Source organism: Chlamydomonas reinhardtii, chromosome 13 (genome assembly GCF_000002595.2).
Source record: "Chlamydomonas reinhardtii strain CC-503 cw92 mt+ chromosome 13, whole genome shotgun sequence".
NCBI classification, from domain to species: Eukaryota; Viridiplantae; Chlorophyta; class Chlorophyceae; order Chlamydomonadales; family Chlamydomonadaceae; genus Chlamydomonas; species Chlamydomonas reinhardtii.
Genome location: NC_057016.1, coordinates 5058992 through 5084310, shown reverse-complemented (window position 1 = coordinate 5084310; position 25319 = coordinate 5058992). Strand labels below are relative to the sequence as shown.

Genomic DNA, 25319 nt, shown 5'->3' with positions numbered 1-25319 from the left:
ATTATCATTGGAAGATTAGGCGGTGCTGGGTTGATGGGTGAGCGACTGTGCGGTCGGCCTCGAAGCGCGTTGCGCCCCAGCCGGACGTCACGGCATGACGACTCACGGCGTGACGCTGAACTTGTGACGATCGCCGTTTTAATCCGGCAGACCTATAGGCATTTGTTAACTCATAATCGTTCTAAATCGCTCCGGATCTATAGCGAGCTGGGTGCGGGCGACCATCGCGCTCGAGCTGCAACTCGCCCGGGCACCTGCAAAGCTCGGCGAGCACCATCATTAAATACTTCACACCATTCTATCTCCGCACCTAAACGCGTGCAGCTGAGTCCGCGCGCGGCCCCTCGCTGCCGATGCCGGGGGCGCCCCCCGCGCCTGTCCCCGCCTCCCCTCCACGGATTCCGGCGCGCCCGGGGGTTGGTAATGGGTGCCGGGCCTCCGATATCTTGCATTCGTTTCAATCGGCAGCGCCCCCAACGGGTTGCACCCAGCGCCAGCTCGATGAGTGGTTTCCCTGTGCACGAGCGTTGCATAGAAAACGTATTCAAGCGGTATCTGATTGCGTTTTATATCATTCGGGCTCGCGCTTAAACTGCATGCGTGAAATCACATCAAAAAGTGTGCCAGCGTTGACCCTGAATATGTAGCCAAGAGGACACAGCGCCGGTCCACAATATTACAATACTCACATTAGCTGTCGATAGCGAGCAGTTAGTAGAGCATTCAGGCGACTCGACGGCACATCGCCTTGAAAACGGAGCCCTTGAGAGCAGGCGTCAGTCATTTTATATTATTAACGTCGTCGTGATGTGTATATCGGTGGTCTAAGTGTGTCACGCGGCGCGCTGAGCACAAAGCTGGCTGTTCTCGGGTGCAGCGGTTGCGCAGCGTTATGTTTCGGCATCAGCATGTAGCGCCTGGTTCAACATGGTGGCACCGACTGTGGCAGCCGGTAGTGGAGAGCGCGTGGGCACTTCGGCAGCGACCGATTGCCGTGTGGAGCAATCTAACGGAAGGTCGCGCGTTTTGGCCCGCAGCATTGTTTGTGCTGCTCATGTCGGCAACTTATGCTCATCTGCCAGCTGCTGACGTAAACATGCCGAAGGTCGATGTCGAACGACAGCCAAACATCGCGGTTCTCCCCCTTCCGCTGTCCGCCGTCGCTAGTGCTATGTTGCTGTGCGCGCTCGCGGGCTACGCGCTTGGCTCACTTCAAAGAGCGCGTCAAGTGCCAACAGTGACGGTCTCGGCGGACCCGGCGTCGCTGGCCACGTCGCAACGCATATCTCTTGCGACACGCCTGCACGCGGCACTCGAGTTGCTCCGTGACTGCCTTCCCGGTGCGCTACAAGTCATTCATGGAGCCGCCTCAGGCCCACGAGATCTCAACCACACTTGCTTTCTTCGCCTGCTTGGCCCCCAGCATACATTCATTGCCGCATGCAGCGCGACTGTGCTAAGGTGCTAAGCACGGCGTGTGCCATTTCATCCGATCCAGCAAATTGCCGGTGTCTATCCTTTAGTCCGGTACTTATGACCCACTGCTGCAGGCCACGTCGTGGAGCAGTTGTTGGAGGCCGACACGCAGCAGCACGCCGCAGACCAGCAGCAGCCGCAGATGCACTTGCTTGACACAGCAGCGGCCGGCGACGACGACAGCGGTGGCGGCGGCATGGTAGGCGAGGGAACCGAAGCCGCCGCAGGGTACCACCAGCAGCACCCCGGCAGCAGCTACCGGCACCTGCGCCGCCGCAGCAGCGTTCCGCTGCTGTCGGGCGGTCTGGACGTGTCGCTGCTGCTGGGTGCGGAGGACGGCGAGCCCTGGCAGCTGGGCTGTGTGGCCTCCTCGCCGCCCGCCGGCTCCGCGGGACACTCGGCTGGCGGCGGCCTGCCCCGCTACTGGATCCCATACGCCCACCACCCACATCAACACCAACAACACCAGCATCACCAGCACCAGCACCCTCACAACCACCCTCACCCAGACCAGCCCCAGCACCCCCAGCACCACCACCGGCACCCGCCCAGCAGGGAACGCGACATGGGCGGCGGCACGGCAGTCGCCGCGGCATCCCGACCCAGCGCCGACGCCAGCAGCGCCTCCCCCTGCGCCCCCGACAGCAGCCTGCTGCTATGCGGCAGCTACGACGAGGACAGCGGCAGCACCGCCGCAGCACAGCGGCTACTGCTCCGTTCGCTGGAGAGCCCTCCCCGTGCCCCGCCGCTGACACCGCTGGCTGCAGGTGGCGGCGGTGGCAATACGGCGGCACTCGGCACCGGCAGCAGTAGTACCGGTGCCGGCACTTCCGCCTGCTGGACACTGCCGGACGGTCACCGGGTGCTGCGCCCGCAGCTGAGCATGCAGAGCAGCGACTGCGGTGCGGTGGAGTGCGACGCAGAGGGCGACGACGGCGAAGACCGGGACAGCGGCACACGCCGCGGCCGCCGCGGTGGCCCTGGTGGGTTGAGCACCTGCGGCAGCGGCCTAATGACGGGCAGTGGTAGCGGCGTGTTTCCCAGCAGCGGCAGTGGCAGCGGCAGTGGAAGTGGGGCCGGCAGCGGCAGCAGCAGCGGCGACGGATTCGTGGCCTCCCCATATTCGTCACCGTACGCCTCGGCCGCAGACCTGATGGTGCAGAGCCGCATGAAGGCGGTGGCAGCAGCAGCCAGGGCGCCCTTCGGCTCAGCCGCATCGCCTGCCTCCTCGTCCTCGGGAGCGGCCGCCAATGCTGCCTTCACAGCTGGGACTGCCGCCGCCGCCATCGGCCTGGCCCGTGTGCGGGAGCAGCCTGTTGCGGCGCAGTCTGATGGCAGTGAGGGGCGGTGGCAGGCGGCTCACACGGACGAGATCGAGGGTGGGGCGGCGGCGGCGGCGGCGGCGGCACCATCAGCTGGTCAGGCGCCAAGCGGTGGCAGCAGCGTGGCGGCGGACATCAGCGGCGCCCATGAGACAGCAGCGGCACCCCAAGCTGACCTTGCGGGCCTCATGCACATACGCATGCCGGATTCAATTTCAGCGGTTGTAGCTGTTTCCGGCAACGAAACCTCGATGACTGAAGCGGCATTCCCTGTGGCAGCTACTCATGGGGGCGCGGGGCCCCTCGCGCTGCCGTCGCCTCCCAGTCCTGGGGCGGCGTCGGGTGCGTCTTGGTCCGGTCGGGCGGCCTTTACGCAGCGCGGCCGCCGCGGCGGCGCCAGCGGCAGCGGGTCACCAGTGGGCAGCCTGGGTGCGTCCTCCACTCTCAGTGGCGGCGGCGGGGGCGGCGGCAGCGGCACCAGCGGCAGCTCGGGCCTTGCACGCCTCATCAACACCATGACGGCAGGGCTGGGCAGCGGCCTGCGGTCCTACCGCAGCAGCAGCAATGGCGGCGGCGGCGGCGTTAGCAGCGGCGCACACCACGCCTGGCTGGCGGGCGGCGGCGGCAGCAACGGCAGCTGTGGTGGTAGCGCCAGCCAGGCCTGGGTGCCCACGTTCACAGGAATGGAGGCGCTGCCGGCCGTGGCTTCGCCGGCGGCTCCCATGCCGGCAAGCGTTACGGAGGCGGCGGCGGCGGCCGGCGCGGTTGCTTGGGCGTCGCCCGCCATCGCGGCCTCCCTGGGACCGGGGGCGGTGCTGGGTTCGTGTGAGGTGGTGCGAGTGACGCTGGGTGGGCTGGTGGCGGGCTGTTGCAGCAGCATCGCCAGTGGCTGCGTTAGCGGCGGCGGCGGCAGCGGTGTACACAGTGGCGTGGTCACTGCAGCGGTGAGGAGCAGCCCGTGGGAAGGTGGCGGCGGTGCCAGCGGCGATGCAGCCGCGGTCATGAGCGGTGTGCGGCCTCGCGTGATGAGCGGTGTGAGCGGTGACCTGGCCTCAGTGGACGAGGCGCAGGCGGACGTGGAGGACGCAGAAGAGGAGGCGGCTGAGGATGCCGCGGCCGTCAGGAGCGGCAGTCCCGACACGGAGGCGGAGGCGGAGGAGGAGGAGGGGGTGCCGCCGCCGGTGTCGTTGTCGGGCGCCTGGCGGCGCTCCGTGCCTATCCAGATCCAGATCCAGACTGCGCCGCTGCTGCCGCGCCGCCCGCCGCCCGCTGACCACCGCCATGCCTGGCTGCTGGACTCGGCGGACGGCGGCGGCGAGGGCGGCTGCAGCGAGGCACTGGGTTGCCGCCCGGGCGAGGCCGACCACGACGGCGGTGCGGCGGGCGCGGCGTCAGCCCATGACCACACCGACCTCGAGCTGGTGGGGCCACTGGAGGTGGAGCCGCTGCTGGAGGTGGCGGCCAGCGGGGGTGCAGTGGCGGCTCCCGTGCCGACAGCGCCCGCGGGGGCGGCGGCGGCTGCGGCGGCGGCGGCTGCGGCGGCGGCGGCTGCGGCGGCTGCGGCGGGTGGTCAGGACGGTATGGCGCCGGGCTACGGCGGCCCCTGCCCTGCTGCTGCAGCTGCCCACGGCTCCACGCAGGCGGTCCACACGTTGTCACAGGCCTCGGTTGCACAGCCCGAGCTGTTGCCGAGCTGTGGGCTGCAGCTGCCGCCACTGCTGGAGGCCGCCGAGGAAGCCGCGCGCAGCTGGGGGCCCGGCGGCGACTGCGTGCAGACCCCCCGCATGCGCCGCGTGCGGACCTCCATCGAGCTGACGGCTGTCGCTGCGGCTGCGGCGGCAGCGGCGGCAGGGCCAGAGGGAGCCGCCAGCGCTGACGGCACTGCTGTCACAGGCCGCCACCCGATGGGTGGCGGCCGCCCGTCTCTGCAGCAGGATCAGCAGCCAGTCGCAACCCCGGGGGCCAGGCGGTGGGGCCGCAGCGTCAGCGCTGTACTTGGAGACGCTGTCCGGACGGCGGCGGCGCAGCATCAGCACCAGATTCAGCCGGGCAGGGCGCCCAGCTTTGGTGGTGCTGCTGCTGGCGCTGTCTCCGCCGGCGGGGCCGCAGGCCACCTGCTGCCTGCGGCGGGCCCTGCTGCCGCCAGCAAGGGCCCCCGCTCCGGCCCCGGCGGCAGTGGCGGCGGCAGCCGGCTGCAGCGGATGCCGTCGCAGCTGCTGCGGACGACGGGCGCCTCCGCCGCGGCGTTCCTCCGCGCCGCCGGCAGCGCCCTACACTCCTGGTCCTCGTCCTCGGCGTTGCTGGCAGCTGGCGCGCCCGCAGGCGGCGTCGGCGGCGGTGCCGTGGACAGCGACCGGCGGGGTGTCCGCAGCGGCAGCAGCAACGATGCCGTGGGTGTGGGCCAACTGTACCAGTACCAGCATCAGTATCAGTACCAGCGCCAGTACCAGCAGCACCAGTCTGCTGCGGACGTCGGCGCAACAGCGCAGGGCTTGCGTGCGTCACGGGTGTCGTGCCCCCAGATATTATTTGGGGAGGCTGATGGCGGCGGCGGCGGCGTGGAGGGGAGCGTAGGCGGGGGGATGGAGTTTGAGGTGGAGCGCAGCAGCGCCGGCAATGCGCGTCTGCAGCACCACCAACACCCGCAACAGCAATCTCCGCCCTCGCCGCCGCCGTTGCTGATGTCGCTGGTGCCCAAGTTCGCGCGGCGCTCGCTGTCCTGGCGCAACACGCAGCACCTCAGCGCCCACAACAGCACCGCCGCATCCAATGCCGCCGTGGGCCCCGCCGCCGGCGAGCTAGTCGTGGCGCATGCTGGTGGTGCCGACAGCTCCAGCGGCAGGGCAGCCCTGAACGCAGTGGATGGCGTGGCGGACGCAGGACTGCCGCCTCGCACACAACTGCAGTTGAGCCAGCAGATGGCGGCGGCGGCCGCGGCGGCTTCTGCGCACGGCGCAAGCAGCACCCGCACAAGCGAGTCGGAGTCGTGCGCCGCCGCCGCCAGTGCGGCATGGCTGGAGCGCTATGGGCTGTTGGCGCCGGCGCCGCTGCGGCCGCTCAAGCCGCTGCTGATGCCGCAGTCGCAAGGCGCCGGGGCTGGTGGGCAGCTTCTGGTGGGTGCGGAGGCGGACGGCTCGGGCGGCTATGCGAGCTCCAGTGCTGCAACGCCCGCTGCTACGCACTCGCAACTGCAGCTGCACGCACCCGGAGGCGGTGGTGGCGGCGTGATGGGCTGGATGGGCAGCGGCAGCGGCAGTGGCTCACAACGACCGCGCAGGTGAGGGAGGGACGCTGGTGGTAGCGTGCTACGTTTCCTTCCAGGGATCAGCACACACCAACATTTTTCGGCATTGACCCAACCGCGTTCCTGTGCATGGGCATCAGCCCCAGCAGTCCACCAAACCCCCCTTCTCGCAACGCACGTGTAACTGCAATCATGCCGATCACCCGCCGCAGGCTGCATCGTGCTTCCACCGGTGTGCTGGCCATGAGCGGCCTCGGCCCGGGAGGTCCCGGGGCCCCGGGGCTGCTCGTGGGCGGCAGTGGCGCGGCCGGCTGTGGCTCTGAGGTCGGCACGCCCCGCAGCCCGCCACCGCCGCAGTCCGCCCATTCGCGCAACGGCTCCCTCAGCCACTTGGGCAGCGCCAACGGCTATGTCGGCGGCAGCGGTGGAGGTGCTGGTCAGCCCCACCCTGCCCACCACCACTCGCACCACCTCTCATTGCACCGTATGGTGTCTTGCGCGTCGATGCACAGCCTGTCGGGATTAGGCGGCGGCGGCGGCTGCTCCGGCCGCGACCTGCCGTACGCGGAGTGGCACCCGTGCGTCAGTGTGCTGTTTGCGGACCTGGTCGGATTCACGGCCATCAGCAACAAGGTGTGTGCGCGCGTGCGTGTGCGCGTGCGTGTGTGTGTGCGTGTGTGCGTGTGCGTGTGTGTGTGCGTGTGCGCGTGCGTGCGTGTGTGTGGGGGGGGGGGCGGGCGGGCGGGCGGGACGGAAGCCTTTGCGTCCTGTGCTACGTTCTTCCCTGTGTGCTGACCCGCGCATTGCTGTGCCCGATACAAATGCTGTCGCACAGGTGCCGCCCGTGGCTGTGATGGAAATGCTGAATGCGCTGTATTGCCGCCTGGACGCTCTGTGTAACGTCTGGGGGCAGCAGCACCAGCAGTCACCGGGCTCGCCCCTCCGCGGCAGCGCCGCCGCGGCTTCCTTCCTGTCTCCCGGCGCCGCTGCGGCCGCCACCGCCGCGCCGCCCTGCCCTCCCGGCTCCGTGTACAAGGTCCAGATCATCGGTGACGCCTACATGGTGGCAACTGGGCTGCTGGCAGACGACCCCGCACACGCCGCCACCGCCTGCATGTTTGCGCTGGCGGTGCTGCGGGAGGCCGAGCAGGTGCTCGACCCGGTGGATGGACAGCCGCTGAGACTGCGCATTGGCATCCACAGCGGCCCCGTTGTGAGCGGCGTGGTGGGCCGGCTGCGGCGCCAGTACTCGGTGTTTGGAGACACGGTGGTGAGTGCACGCTCAGGGGCTTGTGATTGAATCGGCACCGGTACGACCTTTCCTTTGCTGCTGCGTGCGGTGTTTAACCGGACCACAACTGAACTCAATCCCGGCTCACATGCTGCCCCACCGCCGCAGAACGTTGCTTCCCGAATGGAGTCCACGGGTACGGCCGGCGTGATTCACGTGAGCGAGGACACACAGCGACTGGCGGCGCCGCACATGCCGCCGGGCTGCGGTAGCTGGCTGCGGCGGGAGGGCGTGGAGGTCAAGGGCAAGGGGACCATGGACACCTACTGGCTGCTGCCGCAGGGGCACGAGGCCGACAGGGGCACGCCCGGCGAAACAACGCCCACGCGGCATCGCCGAGCATCAGAGCTCTCCCACTCCTCGCCCGGATCACAGCCCCGCACTGCCCACTTCCAAACAAAACCACCACCTCCTGATCAAAAACCATCAGGCTGGGCGCCGCCGGAGTCACCGTTTCACCGGTCTTTGTCAGACTCGTACTGCGACGGAGATGGCAGTAGCTGCACTATCGCCGCAGTCAGCGGCCCCGGTACATGATTGTGAGTGTGCTTACGCATTTAATTGCATTTTTGTTGTTAATTGTTAAAAATGTTATTGTTACGGGCTCAGCCCTTTTCCTGCCTCCCTCCTTGTTGTTGTTAATGAGAAGACGTGAGAAGAGACCTGTATTGGAGCCCGTGGTAGGCAACCTCAGTGTAAAATTGTTGGGCCCTTGCGGACGGCTCGGGCATCTTAGCGCTAGCTGCATGGAACTGCTGGCAGGCGGCTGCACCACGGCGCGTGTACTGGTTCGCGCCCGCTGCTTTGGCTTTGCGAAGAGCTGCAGCAGTACCGCTGCATGCATGACTGGTGTGAGATGTAGATTAAGTCTATGAGCATGGGGCATGAGCCATGGTACGCCGGAGGGCGGAAACATACCACGTTTGTTGCGGCAGTGGGTGGTAGGTTGGTTGTGGTGACGGTACGTATTTGTGTGGTGTATCCTGGTGGCTGGTGGTATAGACAAGGAAATTTCTGAACGTGAGACAAAGGTTTATTGGTAGAACCTGGCACTGAACGAGCAGCCTACTTCAAGCGGTTCACACGGGCGGTGGCCCTACAGCAGAGCTAGCGTGGGGCTTGCAGTTGGATGCAACTTGCGGCATGGGAGGAAGTGTGCACGCAGACCGCGCCGATGAGCTTTACGCATTCACTGCTTGGTGGAATTGTTACCGCTTCTACGGCTTGACTGCCATAAGTAAAGGCCACGATGGCGGCTGTTTCAACTGCATGGGGCTGCGTTTCGTTGAATGAGCAAATTTGTGACGCAATTGGTAGCAGCATGTCGGCTTCTAGCAGCATGTTGCTGACACAGCGTGGGCCGGCGCCGAGACCAAATTTTGGCTTTCCTTGTATCTCTGTAGCATCGTGTACTTATCTGCACCGTGCATCGCATTGATGACCATCAAGTTTTGACCTTTCGCGCCGCACCCTCATTTCACCTCCCCAGTTGGATGGGGCTGCAAGCGCCCTGGGCCAATGGCCCCAAGGCTTGTCCCTGGGGCCTTGCACGGCGGCTCGTGGCGAGGTCTGTAGCTTTTTTTGGTGCGGATTTTCCGTAAGGTTGGGGTTGGTGATTTGCATCTGGTATGGATGGCTGACGTACACGGTTGCTGACGTATGTATTGGTTACAACGTTACAACCAGTGAGACTGTGATACACATGTCCGCGGCTTGCGGCAACGCTACCCATGGCGCTCCGACGCCTACTAGTGCCCCGCCTTGCACTGGGGCAGGGGACCACCGAGGCGGGCATGGCGAGCGGTGCCAGCCGTCACAGCCGTCACAGGCGCCTCCGTGGAGACAGCGCTGCGCACTGGGTGCACACGCCTGCCTGCGTCATGAAAGCGCCAATGTACTGATTGTGGCTCTCAGCCTCCGGCGGCCTTGCATAAGTTATGGATGCGAATTACAATTGAAGTTATGGCTGGACCGGATAGATGTTTCCTAGCGGATTGCGTGTGGCGCCTCCTCCCAGTTCTACTGCCATCCTGTCATGCTGCATGGTTTTGCTGTACAGTGCTAGTGCCATAACAACTAGTGCTACACCAACGCTTGAGTAGGAACAGCTACATAGCATCGCGGCAAGGGTGGCACGACTCTTGCGTGGCGGCATGTGTTGCCGTACAGGGCAACCCCGGCGACGCCGAACCCCATTCTGCATGCCTCCGCACACCAGGCACGGCACGTAACCGCGGCCGGCGGCCCAACCCTCTGGCACGTGCGCTGAGATGGCAGCCAGCGCCTGCCGTGGTGCCCTTAGCGGCACCCCAGCGTCATGACTGAAACTATAATCTGCATGGGAGGTTGACCTTGAGTATGACACGGACCATGGGCGGGGGTGGGTGGGTGGGTTTAGAACCTCCATTCAATATCAAAGTGGCACCAAAGGGGTGCCAATCGACTCCTCTTGACGAGCGCTATCACGCTATGCCATCGGCGGTCCTGTTCTGAGACTTCGGTCACACGCAGGATTCTATCCGTGGAAATCCCCTCAACCCAGCCCATCCCCCTTCAACTCCCTGCCATGTGATGTATGGACAGCGTGCATCGGCAGCCTTCTTAAGCATGAATTCACGCGCACCATTGCTTGAGAGCCCCGCCAGGTCAGTCCGCATGTGTCGAACGTGGGGACATGTGCCCACTTGCCCATGCCAGGATGCGCAAATTAGCCCTCACACACTTTGTTGGTGCTGGTTACGGCATGACGTGCATATTTGAGCCTAGCGGTGCTGCGTTTGGCCCCTAGTTCTGCTTGTGGGGCGCTTCTCGAAATCCGCGAGGACGTGCCCCCCGAAACCCGGCGGACCCCGGCCAGGCCGACGACCGAACCCCCAACCTTGGCGGTCCAGAACTTCCTCATCAGACCAACCCTTACATAACTCAAGTACGTAATGCTCTCATATAGTTATACAATCTTGAGCATGGGGTACGATTCTGAGGGCTTCCTAACTCCCCCTCTGCAGAACGGACGTACTGTTAGGTGACGGCGTGAGTCTGTGCGAAGGCCGCACCCACGAAAGCGGCTTTCTGTAATTTACATTTGGCGATGTGTCTCGGCACGTTGACCGCCGCGGGCGCAGACTCCTCCCATAATTTGTACCCCATCACGCGAGCTGAAAGGGGGACCCTGACCCTGAGCAGTCACTGCCCGCCAACACCGTATTATAAGAAGGGACCTGAAACATTGTATCATAGCGCTGTCACACACGCCGTTTTCTTGTGTTCACGCGTCTAAAACTGGCGCTGAACGCTAAGTTTTCCTATGCCTTTAAAATTTATGATACCGCCGTTTCCATTGAATGGATAGCTTGAGACTTGGATGCTGTGAGCGCCAGTGCCAGCGATGTCACGACGCGGAAGAGCTTCGACTGGCGGCCTGATCCAGCTCACAACTTCTCTCTTGCTTTGGCTTTACCTTTGGTCGCATGGTGGTGTTGATGCCGACACGTCAAGCGGCTGGCAAAGCTGGTTAGTGGTTTTTTTCCCTGGCCTAGGCCTGACACTCCTCCCGCGCGCTGGAAGTAATACAGTGACGTGTCCATTGCAGTTTGGATGTCTCCAACGTCACGCGAGAAGAGCTAGCGAGCTGTATCGCTGGCGCTCTCCAAGCTCAGGCAAACTCTACTTGCCGGACGCGCGAAGAGGTAATATCTAGAATTTCTAGCGAATCATGGGCCGAAACTGTCGCTGTGAACTAGTCGCGTTTCGGAAGGGTTAACTCGCCGGCCCTCCAACGCCGTCCTCCGAAGGCAGATTAGCTTGCGTCACGCGTTATCTGAGAGAGCGTGGAGGTGCACACATTGCAATGCGTGGTGCACTTGTCCGGCAGCGCGCGTTGGGAGGTTCGGGCTATTACTCAACGCCGGCTGGGCCCGTGTTCACGGCCTTCAGCCCCCTTAGCCTCCATTTAGCCCTGCATGAGTTCTAGTTCCCTGCAGCTGGGGGTTGCAGGCCGTGGTGATGCTGCACACACGCCGCGCGCATAAACCTGGGAGTCGGGACTGGTGGCTGCGCGAGGCGTGAAGCTGCACTCCTCCCAAGTGGCTTCGTCTACATGCTCTCGGCCCGATGCACGCTGCCACCGGTTGCAGGTCCAATGGAAGGTGAACCCGTTGTGGTCCACCGGGATATTCGGTGCGCTGCTCAAGAGATTTGTGATGGGTGACGGCGACCAAGATGGCCACATCCACGTAAGTTGGGGTGTGGTGCGGGCGCTTACACTTCCTGGAGCACCGGCGCTGTTGTTTGAGCTGCCACGCACGCACGCGCACACACGCGCACACACGCGCACGCACAAGCAGCACCGTCACCTACTTGCTGGCCCGGAGATTGCTCCCCTTACGCGGCCTCGGACGATGATGCCCTGGCTCGTGCGCAGATGCTGCGGATGCCAGCGTTGAGCGACATTCACATCCCCGCCGACCTGACATCTTACCGCCTCTTCTCACAGCGCCACGCATCAGGTGAGCTTATTCACCGCCCCAAAGCTCCCCGCCTGGGCTTCGCGTGTCAGCATACCAGTCCTGCTGGATGCGGCGTTGGTGTGGCTTGTGTTGGCGCCTGATTACTGACGGTCTCCCTCGCCCCGTCCCTGTCTGCCCCACTGCCCTCTGCACTTTCACCTGCACATTCACGCATTCACAGACATCTGGACATTTGACTACAGCGGCTCCATCACTTCCGTAGCAGAGATCCTGGGGCGCGGCGTCAAAGGCCTGCCGGAGAACGCGGTGGTGAGCTGTCTGGCAGCTGCAGGCGCCTTGGCGCGAATGCGAGGGCGATGGCGGAGAAGCGGTCGAAGGAGGGCCGGCAGGAAGCACAGGGACGCGAAACAGGTTGTTTTTCCGTTTGCATGGATCCTGACATCATGCATTCACATCCAGGACCCGCGCATGAGTACACCTGTTGTTGCCGCCCTGTTGCGCTCCGCAGTGCACCTACCCCACCGCCATCACCGCCGATGAGGCGGCCGCCGCGGCCGCAGCCAGCATCGAGTGGGCCAGCGGCGGCACGACCAGCAGCAGCAACAACAGCAATAGCAGTGCCGGCGGCAACGTCAACGCCACCTACGCCACCACCAACCCATTCAGCAGCCTAGGACTGCTGGCGCCGCGCGCCTACCTCCTCAGCTTCTACCGCCAGGACACCCTGTCACTGCTAGCAGCCGAGGGCCGCCTGCCCGCCGCCGCCCTCACACGCCTGAACAACGGCACGGCTGGGGTCAACCCCACGCCCACGCCCCCCGCCAGTAGCCCTACCGGCAGCAACGCCACGGCCTCGCCGCCGCGGCTGACGCTGGCGTTTGTGGCTCAGCAGCTGCTGTCGGACTGGGAGGCGGTGTTGGAGCTGCTGGAGGCGCACGCCGAGGCGGTGGCGGCGTATGATGGCGCGGGCCGGCCGCTGCCGCCGGCGCTGCCGCGCTATGGGCTGTGCCAGCAGGTCGACATGGACTGGTGCGTTATGTGCGTGTACGTGTGCGTGTGCATGTGCTTGTGGGAGGTGACTAGACGGATGCACGCTAATGTACGGAAATGGATTGTAGTGCGGTGTCGGGGAGTGCGTGTGTGGGGCCGGGACGGTTATGGATGCTTTGGCGGGCATGTGCCGTGTATACAGCGCACCGTGACGGCAGATGCCGCCACAGGCAAATAACTTGCCATTGCGTGTGAATTCTCGTCGCTTCGCCGCCTGTGCCCCCACACACGTGCACACATACACACCCGCAGCTCATCCGTGGGCCACCTGTGGCGGGCCATAGGCGCCTCAGTGATGCAGACGCGCGGCACATGGCAGGGATACCTGGGGACCGTGGAGGAGTGGACGGCGACACAGCCGCAGCCGTCCACCGGCACCACCACCGGCACCACCGGCACATCCGATAACAGCAGCTCCGCCACTGCCGCAAACACCACCACCACCACCACCACCACCGGCACCAGCTCCAGCTCCACCACGAGCCCGCAGGACTCGCTTGTAAGCGTGGCCGGCTGGCGCTACGCCACACGTCTGCTGCGCCGCCTGCTAGCCTACAACGCGCCGCCGCCGCCCGCAGCCAACGACGCCGATCAACAGGCCTCGTCGGCGGCCTGGTTTGCCGAGTTCGTGGCCAATGGCGCCACTACCAACCCCGCCGCCACGCACAGCGACTTGCAGGTGGACCCCTTTTCCGCCCTGCTGAACAGCAGCAGCGTGGAGAGCGACGCGCAGCTGGCCCAGAATCTGATGTGCGACGCCATGGCTCCCGCCTTCCTGCGCGGTGACTGCCTGCTCACGTTCGATTGGGACGCGGTGTGGGCGGCCCTGCCGGGGGCGGCGGCGGATGTTGGCGGCCCAGAGGCGCGGGACCGAATGACGGTGGGTGCGGCTGGGGGGTGCTGATGAGTGAGGGCTACTGGGGACGGGGGGGGGGGGGAAGTTGCCAGGTGCGAATTTGTGGGGCCTGGGCGGCTTGGCAAAGGCCGTTAGGCAGCGAGAGCTGCACTACTGGGGCAGTGTGCTGCAGTGTGCTGCGATCGTCCAGCAGAGCGGCATTTGCAGAGCGGGTCCTGTGCTTGTGGAGGCGTCAGGTGTGCCCCTTCACACCTGTCCACATCACCTGTTGCTGCGCAGGCGCCCGGCGTGTTGGGCGTGGCACCCCTGCCCGGCAGCCGCGTGGTGGTCAACCGCACCAGGACCACGAGCAGCAGTAGCACCAGCGGCAGCAGCAGCAGCAGTGGCACGGCGGGGCGCTACTCGGACGAGTTGGTGCCCTGTACGCCGGCGCTTTGTGGCATGAGCGTCTTGCATGACGACCTCTACCTCACGCCCCCGCCCGCCTCCGCCTCCTCAACAAGCACCACCAGCACCAGTGGCAGTGGCGGCAGCAGTGACGCCGCCGCTGTCATCAAGGCAGGGGCCCTGGCGGTCGCGGCCAGGGCGGTCGTGGCCGAGGTGGGCCCGGCGGCCGTGTGCGGGCCCCGCGGAGTGGCACTGGCGGAGGCGAGGGCGGTCCAGGCGTCCCTCGCGCCGCCGCCCCAGCCGCCGCCACCACCAGCGCAAGGCTCCAACAGCACCAGCGCCAGCCCCAACACCACCAGCAGTGTGGGCTTCTTCGCGGCCCTGTCCAACGCTGAAGCCGAACTGGAGGCTGCGGACGCGGCGGCTGCAGCCGCGGCGTGTGAGGCCGCGGGACTGATCCTGGTGAACCGCGCGCCCTACTCAGCATTCGCGTACGCAGGCACCCTATTGAGCGACCCAGGTGCGTGGTGGCATCATTAGATGTGTGCATGTCGAGAGCTGCTCCCGCAGGGCGCATAGGTTCTTTGGCCTGCTTGTATGCTGACGCACAGCCGCAGGGCCTGGCTAGTCGGATGCGGCAGCTGTACCCCCCGCATACTGTGCGTAACCCTTATGGGGGGTGGGTGAGGCGCACATAAAGCGCATCCTCATGGTTGCCTTACTCGGTCACCCCCCGCCGCCGCTGCCTGTCGCCTCTGCCGCCTCTGCCGCCTCTGCCTGCACAGCCCTCAACGACATCATTGACGAGGTGGAGGAGCTGTGGGCGCTGCGGCAGACCGTGTCAGACGCGGCGCGGCTGGCGGCGGGCTTCACGTCCACATCCTCTCCCACCAGCACCACCGGCAGGAGCTGGAGCGGCAACGACTTTATCCGCTTCCCCTGGTGGCGGTCCACCTCGCCGCTCACCTGCGGCCACCTGGACCACGGCCAGGCCACAAACGGAACCAACAGCACCAGTGGGGGCGCCAGCGAGGGCACCATCGGCGTGTTTGACGTCAGCCCCTTCACGGCGCGCGGCCTGCCCGCCGCCGCCTCGCGCGCCTACATGGTGGCGCTGTGGCACGGCGTGCACAGCCCCAACGCCGCGCCGCACTTGCTGTGGCCGCCCTACGTGGTGAGCGGCTGGGGGGGGGGGGCTGTGGACGGGCAGTGAGAGGGGCTGGCCGAGGGGCTCTGGGCTAAGGGTTGGGAGTCAAGCTGCGCTGAGCCACAAAGACGTCGGTCGCCTGGCCCAGCTTGCCGCGCACCTCGATTGGCCCTCGCCTTCTGACATCACCCCTGCGGCCCTGCCCCCTCCCACGAATTACCACCCTACAGAACTGGATGGACTGGTGAGCAGAGGGGCGGATTGGCTTGTGTGTGGGCACCAGCAGCCAAAGGTTACCCCACCGCTTCACCTTCATCCCCTGCCTGTGGTCTATCGGCATGACATCCTGCCAAGCCTCTGGCACTTAATCACAAGTCAACACACCTCTGACACGCACACGACACCTCTGGCACGCAGGGCTTTCTCGCGCGTGGCTGTGCTGCTGCAACCCAACATGACAGCCGGCATATCCCTGGACGTCGTGGCCCTGCCAACCGGTAGCCAGCAGGCCCCGGCTCCGGCCGCGGCACGCCGCCGCAGGGCCCGACTGAAAGCGGACGCGGCCGCCGCCATCGCTGGCAGCAGCAACGAGGGCGCCGGTGGCGAGGCCGCCGGCGCCCTGCAGCGCGGGGGCGGCGGCGGCGGCAGGTCCCTGGCTGCAGACACCGCGGGGGGCAGCGGCAGTAGCAGTGGCGCTGCTGAGGAGCGGCTGGATGCGCTGGTGACGTCTGCTCTGGCGGCGATGCTGGCGCTGACACGTGCGGACGTGGGCGATGCGGTGCTGGCGGCCACCTACAGCGCGTCCATTGGGGCGGATGTGGGTGTGGTGCGCGTGGTGTACCCGCCCGGCGTCAGAGGTGCGTACAGGGCCCTGTGTGCGTATATGTGTGTGTATATGTGTGTGTGTGTGTGTATGTGCTTGAGCGTGTGCGCAGGTGCACAATGCTCTGGTGTGTGGCATCCCTGCGCGTGCCTGACGCTTGAAGTTGGGACTGTGCCACTTGCCACCGGACTGCAGCTGCGGCAGGCGGCAGCGGCAGCGGCCTGAGCGGCGGCGCGCTGGCGGCGGTGGCGGTGTGTTCCGCGTTTGCGGCGATGGTGGTGCTGCTGCTGGCGCTGCTGGTGCTGCTGCGGGCCACGGGCGTCATCAACGCAGTGCCTGGCGCCGCTGGCCGCGACATGCTGGGGCGGGTGCGGGCGCCGCGGGTGGGCCCCGACACCACCCTGCTCATCACGGTGAGTGCAGCGTAGTGCGAAAGCGCGCGATGTGGGTCAGGCAGGTTTGCCGTGGGGTCCTTTGCGTACTTGCGGGGCGCTTGTGTGTGCGTGAGTAGAGAGCGGGTTGCTTTGCGGTTTCTGGCGGCTGCGACCTGCAAGTTGTGGTATGGAGCCGCCGTACCTACCGCCCTCGCCACTAACGAACCGTGGTTTTTGCCCTCATGTTTCCACAGGACATTCAAAATTCGACCATTCTGGTGAGGCTTGATTTGATCGGTGTTTGCTCGCTGTTGGTCCTACCCGCTCTGCCCGGCTTCGTGCCTTTCCCTTTAGGCCGGCCCCAACATACCTCGCTACCTCGCGACCCCCTCCCCCTCCCGCCCCACGCCCCCATCCACCTGATGTCACCCGTACCACTCGCCACCCATCACGTCACAGTGGGAGTCGCTCCTGCCCGAGACCATGAACACCTCCATCGCGCTGCACCACGGCGTCATGCGGAAACTCATGGCCACACACGGCGGCTACGAGTCTGCCACGGAGGGAGACTCCTTCATCATCGCCTTCGCCTCCGCCACCTCCGCCGCCGCCTTCGCCGCCGCCTGCCAAGTGGAGCTGCTGCTGCTGCCCTGGCCCCCCGAGCTGCTTGAGCACCCGGACGGCTGCACGGTCATGGCCTCCGCAACGCCTGCGCCCCCCAACACACCTGGCGGCGGCGGCCCCGGAGGCGGCGGTGGCGGTGGCGGCGGTTGCGGAGGCGGACGCAGCCCGCTGCTCAGCGGCACCGGCATCAGCAGTTGGAAGCAGGAGGCGCCGCCGCCGGGCCGCTCGCACAGCGGGCTGGGGCTGGGTGAGGGCGGGGCGGCTGGGGGTGTGGGAGGAAGCGGAGGCGCGGGCCTCGCCACCCACAGCGACCCGACTGGCGGCAGTGGCCGGGGCGGCCCCAGTGTGGCGCCTGTGTCAGCTCGGGCCATGGCCAGCCTCGGCGGCATGGTCGGGGGCGGCATGGTCGGGGGCGGTGTGGGCGGGTTGGTGGATGTGGTGGCCGTGACGGCGGGCCTGGGCGGACGCCTGCGGGCTGGTGGGGCTGTCGGAGGTGTAGGAGGTGTAGGAGGTGTAGGAGGCGGCGGCGGTCTGGCTGACTATGCCACTGGTGACTCCATGGCAGCCTACGGCACAGACGACACTACAGCAGACGTCAGCCACAAGGGCGCACAGGCGCAGCTGCTGCTCGCGCACGAAGCGGTCGGCGGCGCCGGCGCCGGCAGTACACGGCCCAATGGAGTCAAGCTGAGTCAGGCGCCGCCGCCACGGCCCACCAGTCCCATCAACATCCACAACAACGCCGCGGGCGGCCCCGGGGCCGGGGCCGCCGGCACGGAGGCGGCGCTTGCCTTGTCTCCCGCCGGCCGCCGCGTGGGCGGGTCGGGCGTCCCCGCCGTTGTGCTGCCCTCCCCCAGCACCCGCCTGCTCATGGCTCTGGGGCTGGCCGGCGGCGGCGCCAGTGGCGGTGGCGGCGGCCGGGAAGGTTGCAGCGGCAGTGGCGGCTCTTCGCCCATGGCATTCCTTGCCGCGGCCATGTCCAGCAGCCGTCGCTTCCAGCCCAGCTCGTCCACGCCCCCGAGCCAGCCGACGTCGCAGGGGCAGCCGCAGTTGGGGCAGCAGCTGGGGCCGCGGCAGCCGAGTGCGTTGGAGGGCGTGTTGGTGACCTCGGCCTCGGCTGTGGCTGCTGCGGACACCGGCCGTGGCGGTATCCCCACCATCCCGGTCGGTGCGACACAGGTGGGTTGGCGGGTTGGTGGGTTGGCGGGTGGTTGGGCGGATTGGGCGGGCAGGTGATGGTGCGGATGGCCGCGGGAGTGGCCGCCGGGTCCTCTGTTCATCTGTGCCTTCACTGCACCATAACGACGTGGCACGCATAGGCGCCAGTCACGTTGCGTCATACCTCACCCCAGCCGCGTGTGTACTGTATATCTGCTGGGTTCTGTGCCACCGCAAACAAATGTGGCTGATGTCGGTGTGCCCCGTTCCTTGTGCACTCGTGTGCTGCCTGCCGCAGACGTCGGCGGCGGGTCTGGACTCGGCGGAGGTGGCACTGGGCGGCGCACTGGCCGTGGCGCTGCACTCCACCACAGACACCTTGGTGGGACACGATGCCAGGAGCACACCAGGAGGAGGAGGAGGCGACCCCTACACAGCCAGCTCAAGCCCCGGCGGCGGCCGCGCCGCCGCCGCCGCAGCCCCCGACGTGTCTGTGGACCCGTCGCACGGCAGCCGGCCCTACCCTGTCGCGCCCTCGCCCACGCTCTCTCATGCGGGCGGCGGCAGTCGCCCCGCGGACGGCTCGCCCGGTGGCGGCACCCACAGCACCGCCGGCGCCGGAAGCAAGTGGTCGGGCGGCGCTGGAAGCAACAGCGGCCGCGCGCGCAGCAAGAGCATGTTCAGCCGCTTGAGCCTGGGCGGCGGCGGCAAGGCCGTCACGGCGCTCAGCGGCCCTTGCTCCCGCTCCGGAGCCCGGCTGTCCGGCCTGGTCGAAGGCGGCAGCGTCAGCGGCGGCACTGCCAATGGCGGGCTGCTGGGCACGCCGCATGACGCCAGTGCCGCCATGGCCGGCACCGTGTCCGTGCCCGCGCCGTCGGCGCAGCAGCGGGCGCTGGAGGCGTTCGGGCTGAGTGCCGCCGCCGAGGCGCGGACCTGGCGGCAGCTGCTGGCGCTGGCGCTGGCGCAGGTGCTGGCGGCGGGAGGCGGCGGCGGCGGAGGAGGAGGAGGCGGAGGAGGAGGAGGCGGTGGAGGCACGGGCGTGACCGGCCGCGCGCAGTCGCAGGGCCAGGTGGTGCTAGGGCAGCCGGCGTCGAGGCAGGCGTCGCATTTGAACAAGCCGCACGGCCCCAGCAGCAGCGGCGCGCTGTCAGCTCCGGAGGGCGGTGGCATGGTGCCCGTTGGCGGCGGCGGCGGCGGCGGTGGCGGCGTCGCCTTCCTGCCTCGCTCCTCTACGCCAGGCTCCTCCTCCACGCCGCTCTCTCACAGCGGCTCCAATGACGCGGCAGTGCGTGGCGCCGGAGGCGGGGGCGGGGAGAGCCAGCTGCGCAAGGCGATTCGGGCGGCGGTGCGCAAGCCCGCCCTGACGCCGTGTCAGCTTGGCGAGCAGCCGGCGGGCGGCGGCGGGGGCGGGGGCGGCGGCGGGCGTGAGGTGATTGTGCTGCGCGGTTTGCGTGTGCGCATCGGTCTGGCCAGCGGTCTGGACGACCCGCGTCACATCACCTTCAACGCAGTGGCCTCAACCTACAACTACCATGGTGCGGGCGGGGCGGGGCGCGGCAGGCCCTGCAATGCATGGGTGAAATCGATCTGGGCCTGAGCGGGGAAAGCGGTTGCCTCATTTTGTTTGTGTGTGTGTGTGTGTGTGTGTGTGTGTGCGTGTGTGTGTGTGCGTGTGTGTGCGTGTGTGTGCGTGTGTGTGCGTGTGTGTGCGTGTGTGTGCGTGTGTGTGCGTGTGTGTGCGTGTGTGTGCGTGTGTGTGCGTGTGTGTGCGTGTGTGTGCGTGTGTGTGTGTGCGTGTGTGCGCGTGTGCGCGCGCTTGCGTGTGTGACTGCAGCGTGCCAGCGTCCCCGCACGACTGCCACACATACACCTTATTGAAGAATCCCTCCGCACCTGCTGCAGGCCCCCTGATGGATGCCGCAAAGGCCGTGGGCGACGCGGCCCCAGGCGGCGGCATCCTCTTCAGTGCCACAGCCTTCGCGCGCCTTCGCAACGTGTCAGCCGGCGCGGAGCAACCGCCGCCGCCGCCGACCGGCTCCGCCACCGCGGCCAAGGGTGGTAGTGGTGGCCAGCGCGACTCGATCACGGGTGCGCCCGTGGAGGACACAGCCGCCGACGCCGCTCGTAGCCTTGCCAGGCAGCAGCGCCGCGCGCGGCTGGCGTCACGCCTTGCTGCGCTGCTGCCAACGCGGCTGCTGCTGCCGGCCGTGAGCCGTCAGGAGCTGGCGGCAGCTGCCGCGGCGGCGGGGTCCCTGGTGGTTGTGTACGCCGGACACCACCTGCTGCCCAACATGCCGGAAGCCGCCGGCCCCACAGGCCACGAGGACGAGGACGCGGCCACCGTCACCGCCACCGCCACCTCACCGCGGCGGCCGCAGCTGCAGTCCATCACCGCTGCCTCGGCCACGGCGGCCGGCCGCGCCGGCGGCGCGGGCGGGCGCAACTCCATGGTGCTGATGGAGATCGGCTTTTCGACCAACGGCGAGGAAGACGACGCCGAAGGCGGCACAGCGGTGCCCGCCGGGGCAGGCGAGGGCGGCTCCTCAAAGGACCTTGGCGGTGGCGGCAGTGGCGCCCGGGGCGCCGCCGCCCGCCGCGCTTCCACGACCGCGACCACGGGCATGGGCCTGCCTGGCGGCGACGGAGCGCGCGGCGGCCCCGCTTCTGGCGCGCGGCCGGTCCTGGCCACCGGCTGGGGCGGCGGCCTCAAGGTGTTGCTGCACGCCAGCCTGGGCACGCCGCTGTTCCTGGCCGCCCCCGCGCCGCTGCTGTCGCGCCTGTGCCACCCCGCCTTGCCGCCGCTCCGCAGCCTGGGCTGCACGCAGCTCTCCACACTCGACGCGCCGGTGGGCTGCGTGGCCATCGCCTTCCTGCGTGTGGTGGGCGTGGGGGGGCTGCTGGCGGATGTGCCGGGGCCCGCCAGTCGCGGTCTGGCGCTGCTGCACCGCACCGTGTGTGAGCGGCTGGGCGCCGCGGGCGGGTACCTGGTGGAGGGCGGCGAGGGCGGGCTGGTGCTGGCGGCCTTTGGCAGCGCGGCGGCGGCGGTGGAGTGGGGGCTCGACTGCGTGGAGGCTCTCAAGTGGCTGGTGGGTGCGGCGGCTGTGGGCTGTGGGCTGTGTATATGGGGGGGTTGGGGCGGCTGGTAGACGGGGGCGGAGGATGGGGGGAGTGGACAGGTGGGTGGGCGGGGGGCGTTTATGGATGGGTAGGTGGGGCAGTGGGGTGGGCATAGCTGAGGCACCAGCCTACTGGCCTGCTGCACAACTTGTTCACACCCGGCGGCACCTAACCGGCCTGCAGGACTGGGAGCCGGAGCTGCTTGCCCACGAGATGGCGGAGGAGGTGGCGACCTACGGCTCCGTAGTGGCGCCCGCGCCCCGCCCCTACCCCGCGCCGCCCTCCGCCTCCCTGCGCGGCTCCCTGGTGCTGCCGCCCGACCCGCTCGCGCCCCTCAACCAGCAGCCGGGCGCACAGCAGCCGCCGCAGCCCGCGGCCCTGGACTCCATGGGCCTATGCGGCGGCAGCGGCGGAGCCACGATGCCAAGCGGCACCCACGGCATGGGGCTCGGAGGTGGTGGCGGCGGCGGATTCGCGGGCCTGTTAGACACGTCCGCCAGCAGTGTGGCGGCCGACGGCTGCAACAGCCTCACCCTGGCCCTGGGGAACACACTGGGCACCGCCGCCCTCGCCAACACCCGCGGCAGCGCTGTGTCCGGCAACGGGCCCGCTCGCGGCACCGCCAGTGGCCTGACAGTGGCAGGCAACTCCAACACCAGCCTTCCCTTCATGCCGGTGCAGGCGCCGCACCTGCGCAACACGTCATTCCGCTCGCCGCTGCCGCAGCTCATCACCGCCCTCGCCTTCCGGCCCACCGCGGCGGCGGGCGACGCAGCTGCAGGCGCAGCCGCCAGGCCGCACCACCACCTCCACCACCTGAACGCCCCAGGTAGCAGCCGGTACCGCCAATCGGCGCCGCACAGCTTGGACGAGCGCCAGTTGCAGCCGCCGCCGCAGCCCGGTAGCAGCCGGTACTGTCAACTGGCGCCGCAGAGCTTGGACGCGCACCACCAGCAGCCGCCGCCGCAGCAGCAGCCGCACCAGCAGCCGCAGCCGCCGCAGCCGCAGCCCGACCTGGACAAGGTCCGGGCCACGGCGGGGCCTGTGGCAGCGGGGCCTGTGGCAGCGGGGCCTGTGGCAGCGGGGTCAGGATCGGAGGCGGAGGCAGGGGCGGAGGATGAGGACTCTTTCCGACTGCTGCCGCTGCCCGCCACCCAGCACACGCAGCCGCAACAACAGCAGCACACGCAGCAACAGCCTGCCAATCTGCTGTACCGCCGACTCGGGTCGTCGGGCCGCGCGCAGAGCCAGCAAAACCAGCAGCTGCTGCCGCCCAGCCAACAACCGCGTTACCTGTCACCATTCCTGCAACATAAGAAGGGCTCGAGCGATGGCATGGGTGGCGCCGGCAGTGGGCCGCTGGGGCGCCTGCGCTCGCCCTCCACCCTGGCCTGCGTGCAGCAGTGCCTGCAGGCGCGCAAGGTGCTGTACCGGGGCATTCGCGTCAAGGTGCGTGTGCGAGCGAGAGCTTGAGGCAGCCGCCGGGAAGCATGTCGTAGTTGATAGTTTCATGAGGTCAGATACAGCGCCACTGTCATTTTGTCATTGGCCACGTAGGCAGCAGCGCCCTGGCGTGTGCTGTCGCCCCCCGGCCTTGTGCTGCGGGAGGCGGGCCCGGCAGTAAAACCGCAGTCGCCCTGTCAACCGCCGCAGCCGCCCAACATGCAATGCAATGCAATGCATATGACACACACTTCCCCGGCGTGTTTGATTCCTTCCTTGTGCCCACACCATACACGCGGCCACCCCTCCTCACGCCACCCCCACTGCCGCCACCCCACACCTGCAGGTGGGCATCGACGTGGGGCTCACCTCGCACACGCTGGTGGACAGCAGCGGCCGCCTCAGCTACCGCGGCCGGGTGATGAACCGCGCCGCGCGCATCGTGTCGCTGGCGGCAGCGGGGCAGGTGCTGGCCAGTCGCGACGCACTGGCGGCTTGCCAGCCCGACGACGAGCAGGACGGGGAGGGCGCTGAAGGAGGGGGCGCGGGGCTTGCAGGGGAGGGGGGCCTGGCGCCCCCGGGCCTGATGCCGCGTGTGGGGTTCAGCCGCGAGGTGGTGAGCGTGAGTCTGGGCCACCAGCAGCTCAAGGGCGTGCGGGAGCCGGTGGAGGTGCTGCAGTGCTACTTCGGCGGGGCGGGCGGAGGCGACTTCTGAGGAGCGGGGGTCCATCCGGGATCCATTCGGGATTCATCTGGGATTCATCTGGGCCACAGAAGGGGGGCACGCTGGGTGCTTCTTGGAGAGTGGAGGGGATGCGGCGGCGGGCTGTGGGTGGGCCGCCGCGAGGGGCGAGGGGGGCTGGGAGGCAGCGGGGTGCTTTGGGGGCAGTAGCAGCGGTTGGTGCGCCAGCAGTCGGCAGTAGCAGTACTGGGCGGAGCAGCCTGCAGCAGTAGCAGCCGCCTGGTGAAGCAACCGGGCGGGGCACACAACCTAAGCTGGCTGCCTGTGTTTGGCTAGCCCAATTGACCAGCTTAATATAATGCTTTGAGGCTTGCAGTGACTGACTGCACATGGAACGGAATGTGAATCTGTGATCCCTCAAGTTGCAAGGAACGGGCAGTAGTGAGGGAATGGTGGCTACTCCGACCGCTTTCTTCTTGTTTCTCTGGGGCTTTATTATCCATGCGGTTCCTCAAAGTGCACTGGTCGCTCTGTATCGTACCAATGTGAAGATGGTTTATTCCGCCCACAATCTTATTGAAGTTGCCAGCAGTTCGGCGCGTGCGCACCGTAGTATCGGGCGGCATACAATGTTAAAGATGAACCATCTGTCATACAATTTGCGTAATATTAAGTTACAATTGTCTGAGCTCGCGGTGCGCAGGGTGGAAGAGCCAGGAGGGCCATCGCATGAGCTGCACAAGGAATGGCGGTGGGGGTAAAATTGGAGCAGGAAGTTGGCAACACGCATGGCCGGAGGTCGTGTTGGAACGTCAAGGGGGGGGGGGGCTGTGCGCGTTCAGGGGTACACGGTGGACATTCGGGACAGGCGTTGCAGATGGGTGGGAGGGGACAGTTCGTGCGAGATCTGTGTCTTTCAGGCGACCTGGTTTGAGAGGCCTGCGCGCACATGTTATTAGCACCTGGATGCTCAATGACACGGAATCTTGCCTGTTTGCTGCACGCATTAGTATTTGGTCCTGATGCTACCGTATCCTGATGCTGTTATGATTGCACACCAGCGCTCCGCTTTTGAATGTGCCTACATGGCGGCAGCAAATGCCGCTGCGGTCAGCATGGCAACCATGGCGGCAGCGTTCCTGCGGTCTAACTAGAAGGAATGTGATGCATGCAACGCGCACGCGAGTTGCGTACGGAGACCCTTTTTGTTGTACCGCGACCCTCACTTCGTGCGCGTTGCATTCATCACTCGAGTGTGGGGAGTGTCCTTGGTGGTGGCGTTGGGCACGGTGTGTTTGGCATGGGGCCTAGGGGGCTTCAAGCAATAGGCAGGGTCCAAGCTGCGTTGCCGTGGGGCCTGGTAGGGCAGCGCGCCTGGGCACTGCAGCAGGTGGGCTGCGGTCGGGGGCCAGGTGGGTCCCGCCATAACGTCCATGCTGCTTGCCCAGCTCGCGGATGGAGAGGCAAGGTAGCTGGACCGAAGTGTGAGGCAGTGCGTGTTGGGACATCTAATGTGGAGAAGACACGATCAGGGAGGCGTGCTCTGTTGCTTTCTGAGACCCCTGTGTGCACCGACAGCCGGGGAGCTGCAGGGACAAGCCCGCCTGGTCGGCTGGACAGCGGCAGTCCGCTGGCGAGGGTGGGCTGTGCGGGTAATTATTGCTGCACAGCCCACTAGTATCGTTCACGAAAATGAACTCCCATGCGTACCGTATGGCGTATTGGAGAAGGCACGATTAGGGAGGCTTGCACTGTTTTGCTTTCTGAGTACCCGGTGTGCAACGAAAGCCAGGGACAAGCCCGCCTGGTCGGCTGAACAGTGACAGTGGCGAGGGTGGGCTGTAACGGTAATTGCTACG

General features: G+C 66.9%; 2 protein-coding genes across 2 annotated transcripts; both read left to right on the top strand.

The window, feature by feature from the left end:
• Window positions 1–555: 555 nt before the first annotated feature.
• Window positions 556–9531, top strand: CHLRE_13g607150v5 (uncharacterized protein). Its single transcript, XM_043069901.1, has 5 exons — window positions 556–1340; window positions 1551–6075; window positions 6255–6675; window positions 6878–7312; window positions 7442–9531. The coding sequence occupies exons 2-5, from the start codon at window positions 1619–1621 to the stop codon at window positions 7868–7870; spliced, it is 5742 nt and encodes a 1913-aa protein (XP_042917876.1). The 5' UTR covers window positions 556–1340; window positions 1551–1618; the 3' UTR covers window positions 7871–9531.
• A 944-nt stretch (window positions 9532–10475) lies between these two features.
• On the top strand, window positions 10476–25317 carry CHLRE_13g607100v5 (uncharacterized protein). Its single transcript, XM_043069900.1, has 18 exons — window positions 10476–10843; window positions 10923–11019; window positions 11467–11565; window positions 11754–11838; window positions 12020–12108; window positions 12308–12828; window positions 13102–13729; window positions 13985–14612; window positions 14878–15266; window positions 15470–15483; window positions 15657–16096; window positions 16258–16475; window positions 16691–16714; window positions 16896–18239; window positions 18517–19753; window positions 20121–21304; window positions 21519–22784; window positions 23125–25317. The coding sequence occupies exons 1-18, from the start codon at window positions 10719–10721 to the stop codon at window positions 23491–23493; spliced, it is 8757 nt and encodes a 2918-aa protein (XP_042917875.1). The 5' UTR covers window positions 10476–10718; the 3' UTR covers window positions 23494–25317.
• The last annotated feature ends 2 nt before the right edge of the window (window positions 25318–25319 follow it).